General features: G+C 43.4%; 1 protein-coding gene across 1 annotated transcript; it reads left to right on the plus strand.

Moving 5' to 3' along the window:
• Nucleotides 1–599: 599 nt before the first annotated feature.
• On the plus strand, nucleotides 600–4,844 carry LOC123131941 (uncharacterized). Its single transcript, XM_044551670.1, has 3 exons — nucleotides 600–1,755; nucleotides 2,815–2,933; nucleotides 4,605–4,844. The coding sequence occupies exons 1-2, from the start codon at nucleotides 666–668 to the stop codon at nucleotides 2,901–2,903; spliced, it is 1,179 nt and encodes a 392-aa protein (XP_044407605.1). The 5' UTR covers nucleotides 600–665; the 3' UTR covers nucleotides 2,904–2,933; nucleotides 4,605–4,844.
• Nucleotides 4,845–5,421: the final 577 nt, after the last annotated feature.

Below are 5,421 nucleotides of genomic sequence, written 5' to 3' on the forward strand. Positions count from 1 at the left end.
GCCTCCATACATATGGATATGGGGTTGACGACGGTCGGATCTTGATGGAAGGCTGTGGCGTGTGGGGAGGCCACGACCATCGCGACATTGGTGGAGGTTGTCTAGTTGGAGATCGCGAGATGTGCGGTGGGTTTTCCCCGAGTGATTTTTTTCATTGTTTTTTTACATGCGGGAGGGGCCGAAAGTGGGCGAAGGACTGGTAGAACGCGTTGGAGATGCCCTAACTAGGGATCCAAGCGGCACACTGTTTAAGCCCACTTATCAGTCTAACGGTTCAAAAAAGTTCTCTTTTTCTAAGAAAATAACTACTATCAAGCTAACCAAAAAAAGGGCTTTGCGCCGCCGTTTATCGCGCCATTTACATCCCTACCTCTAACCAACGGTACTGATTTTTACCCGTGCTATGCTTGAAAAAAAAGTTTGGCACCTCGTTCACCCCTCCTGGTTGAAGAAAATAAAAACAGAGCACCGTTTGGACAACGCACAGCGCCAACCTTGTGTGGGGAATATACAATCTCATGGGCTTTTACGTTTGTCTGCTGGTCATGGCCTTATGGGCTCTCACCAGCAGCGGTCTCATGGGCTGGCTAGTCGTCCCCGTCTCTTCAGCGTCACTTTGGACCTGGGCTTGACTGACCGCACACCCTGCACGACCTGTGAGCGAGATGACGACGACCAGCTTCCTCCCCCGTTCCGCGGCGGCGCCGCCGCTGGACGACGACGACCTGCTCTCCGAGATCCTGCTCCGCCTCCCCCCGCAGCCCTCCTCCCTCCCACGCGCCTCCCTCGTCTGCAGGCGCTGGCGCAGCCTCCTCTCCGACCCCGCCTTCCGCCGCCGCTTCCGCATCCACCACCGCCGCAGCCCTCCGCTCCTCGGCTTCATCGACGCGAACCAGGGCATCACCTTCCAGCCAGCCCTGGACGCCCCCGACCGCCTCCCCCGCGGCCACTTCTCCCTCGACCTCCACGACCGCTACATGACCCTCGGATGGCGCCACGGCCTCGCGCTCTTCTTCCTCCCGATCTCGCTCCAGGTCGTCGTGTGGGACCCCGTCGCCGGCGTCCAGCACCGCCTGGCCGTCCCCCGGGGGTTCGGGTTCCACCCGTTGGAGAACCCCATCAACGGGACGGTGCTCCGCGCCGCCGGAGAAATCGACCACTTCCAGGTGGTCTTGGTAAGCAGCGACGGGAAGCAGCCTAGAAGAGCGCTCGGCCGCGTTTACTCGTCGGAGACCGGCGTATGGGGCGATACCATCTCGTGCCCGGTTCCATTGGTGTCTATGGTTCATTTAGGCGAGCCCGCTGTACTGGCGGGGGATTGCATTTATTGGTTGGTTTCAGCATCCAATATCCTCGAGTTTGATTTGGGTAGGAAGAGCCTAGCTGTGACATTGTTGCCAGCGCAGGTGCTTACCAGCCGCACTCGCCATGTCGTGGTTATGCGGACAGAGGGTGGTGGGATGGGTCTCATCGTCGTGTCAGGCTTCATCGCCCAATTTTGGAAGAGGGAGACAGACTGTCATGGCGATGTTTCTTGGAGCAGTGGAAGAACTATTGAACTGGACAAGTTACTTCCCCCAAATTCAGAGAAAGAGCCACCGAATATGATAGGTTATGCAGAGGAAAATAATGTGGCGTTCTTCTGGACAGTTGTTGGTGTCTTCATGGTCCACCTTGAGTCATTGCAGCTCAAGAAACTTCCTGTGACCGGCATCGCTTATCGTTACTATCCATTCGAAATTGTCTACACTCCAGGTACCTTTTCACTGAGGATATAACAAAACAGAGTTATTTTTCGTTAAGTGGCTGATTAAATGCCGCTTTAGTAAGTAGTGTAATATCACTTGTTTCTTTTGCTGCTTGGTGACCTTTTCAACACATCTCTTCTGAACCTGCACAATGTTGCTCCTAATATTGTTATTTTATTACCAAACTTTGCACTATCTGCTTCAAGTCAGAGCTATGGAAAGAAACATAAAAACTACTATATGAAGTTAATTATAGGCATACCCTGAGAGGGAACTATCTGGTCTGGTGGCTATGCAGTTGTCAAATAATCAAACGGATAATCCTTTTCCATGACATGGATCAAGCACAGATCAGCTATCTAGGATACATAAGTTATATAAAAAGTCTGCACTAAAACAATCAACATCGAGGTTGGCTAGTTCTTTGTATAACGATTAACCTGAATCAAAGTGGCCTGCGGCCTGCCTATTGAAATATGCAAGGGTTGTATAATGGTAGTGTTAGCGCATAGCCGCAGTGCAGTTTGTGTTTCAAGATGAGGTGCATAGCAGTTTGAAGTCGCGAAAAACTATAAGAATAATTAGCTTGAACAAACTATAATGTCGAATAGGTAGCCTTGCATTTGGAAGCTTAAAAGCTAGTCCATCCGTTCACAAATATAAAATGTTTTGGATATTTCAATATGGACTACATACGGACTGAAATGAGTGAACAAACACACTAAAACATGTCTATATACATCCGATTGATAAAAAGTTAGAACATCTTATATTTCAGTATTTGTATTTCTTTATTTCAGTATGTTATCTCCGCTGAGTTTGCTAATAATCTTAAATCCACAATCGTTACTTGGTTTGAAATTTACAAAATAATTGTTCATTTATCACTTGTAGTAGACCCCTATTGCAAGTGTTCGTTTATAGCATAAAAAAATCAATTACTTGAGTTAATTTCATCTTTTCAAATTACAGCTGCAAGTTTATCTAAGTATCTTGTTTATGCCTCCTCATACCTATTTGACCGTTTCTTTGTAATGTGCCGTTTGACTTATTATGCTTATAACAGGCATTGGTGGTGGACACGAGGGAGCGGAAGTTGTGAGGCATTTGTGGTGGACACGGTGTAGACAATACATACGGCGATTATTCAGTTAGATATGATATTGTGATGTACTGGTCAAGTGGGTAAGCTTATCTTCCACATGCAAGTTGAGTTATCTGAACTGTTATTTTCCGAATATGTATTGCTTTACTTATTATTACCATTTCTCAAGTACCAAATTGCAAGAGCATACGCTATGAGTCTCTCTACAACCCTTTGCTCAACTATTGCCCACCTAACGGCCTCCCATCATGCTTTCATGGATCACTGCCTCCTGGATGTTTTCTTCTGGCCCAGCTTCTTTGCCTTCTCATAGATGAGGAGTCTTGTCATGTTAAGCGGGTAGCAGAATGAAATACTTCCTCCTTCCTGTGCTCAGTGAGAAACTTGAATACTCTTTCCTCGTTGGTGGTTCTTGTAATTGGGTGCTGGTAGATGGTGCAGTTGCGATTGTTTTGAGTGACAATTGGGATCTGAGTGAACGTGATCTGATTACCGGAGTGAAATCTCCGGGTATAATGAGTATCTTGATGTTCCCTTGGTACAAATTTCTGAATGGACCAAATAGTATCCTCTGTATTGAAACTTCTGTTGTCATAAGGAAAAATAACCCATGGACCATATGTTTGCATTCCTTATCATCTTCTCTCATCGATTCACACTTCATTTAGGTTTTTAATATAATATAAATACATCTGGGTTAGCAATTGTTCATGAAAAAAAAATGCCTATTGAGCTATAAATGCAGCTTGACTGAAGATCTAAAAAGGTCAGTTGCCATATCTGCCAGCAAACTGATAATTACTGTTTGAAGTATAACGAAGGAAATTCTGCATTACTAAATACTAATTCATGTCCCGTGGCTACTAGCATTATTATTCATTCCCCCCCTGAAACTTGTTTGGTGACGGTAAATTCATTTTCTCCCTGAAATTTGTTTGGTGACTGTAAATTCATTTTCCCCCTGAAATTTGTTTGGCGACGGAATCTAGCTAAACAAATCTTGAGTAGAGAAATACGTAATAAGCTGTATCAGCAACATGCACTGAAACTTGAATAGTTGATAGATCAGTAAGCCTTTTATTTTCCTTGGCATTAGTGAACATCTGTGGATGAACAATGTCTTTACTGTTTGTAGTCTTCGGTGGAGAATCAAATTTTGGTTGTGCCCTTGGATGCCATATCCTCCCGTATCTTAACTTCTGGTGGCCTATGTTTGCATTGATTATGTTGTATATTATATAATAGGTTGGTGTTTTCTCTCTCGTTCTTTTTAGTATAGTTCAATTAGCACGATTATTAGCTGATTCAAGATGTACCATTTTCACCACACTCCTAGTTGCATATACACATGAAGTCATTTTGATGTATACAGGTATTTTGGCTCCCCTTGTTCTCTATGTGTTTGGGTGAAAGTATATGCCAGTAGCATATGTTTGGTTACCTCCTTGTTCTCTAAATTACTTTCTGTCAGTTTGTTCGGTTGGAGTTGGAGAGTGAAAACCTCAGTGTTGTATTTTGTAGTATGAAAGCTTATGTAGATGTATATCAAGAGTAAGTCTTTGTTCAAAGTGAACCCCTTTATGTGGATGATTTCACCCACATATGTAATCATGGCTCGGTTATATATACTTCTAATCAGTTCTGAACCTGTTTATGATTCCATGAGGGGAAATAATTTTGGACCAGTGAGAAATTCATAATTTTTACGGTCAACAGCCCTTTCACCTTACCACTCGCCACCTCCTTTTCAGGTTAGCGGGATGAGGCGTGGTGCGTGTGATAACCACTTTGTACTTGTTAAAAGCTCATTTGTATGTGTATCTTACCACTTTGCTTTTTTTTTTGACATCATATCTTACCACTTTGCTGGTGTTAGTATATAGTATTGTTGTACCTATGAAAATGATAGGTGTATTACAAGAACATGCGTGTTCTTATGGTAGTGCTCGTCAGCTTTTTCTTATGTACTGTATATACAAGGTTTGGTTGAATTGTGAATGTGTATGCAAATATCTGTTGAATATGTATGGTTAATGGTAACCGGTAAGATTGCTTTACCTGTTGTCTGTCTACCTCTCATTGTGTCTTCTCAATCTCCGGCCGGTCCATGTCGTGGAGGATGGTCGCCGCTGCTCCGTTACTGCCGGCATCAGGCCGGACGCCGATGTCACAGCCCTAGCTCAGGCCCTGTTGTCTTGTTTGATCATGATGTCATCATGTTTAAAATTCAAATGAATTTGAAATGAGGATTGTTAAACCCTAGCAGTAAATGAAATTCAACTAGGGTCAAAATTAAATCTTTTCAATGAACCCAAAATGCCTTTCATAAATGTTCATCACTTTTGAATTGGTCTAGAACCTTTGTCAAAAATGGTGCACACTTCTCTAGGACTCTGGATTTTTGAATTAAATCATAAGCATTTGAATTTGGACATTTAAATTCTATAAAGTATTTTAAATGTCCAAATAATCTTGAAAGCATTTGAGGGCTATTGGAAATAATTCTACAAGTGCCCACAAATATTTCGAGGATTTTATGAAATGATTTAGTATTTTTACTAAATCAAA

This window comes from Triticum aestivum, chromosome 6A (genome assembly GCF_018294505.1).
Source record: "Triticum aestivum cultivar Chinese Spring chromosome 6A, IWGSC CS RefSeq v2.1, whole genome shotgun sequence".
Classification (NCBI taxonomy): Eukaryota; Viridiplantae; Streptophyta; class Magnoliopsida; order Poales; family Poaceae; genus Triticum; species Triticum aestivum.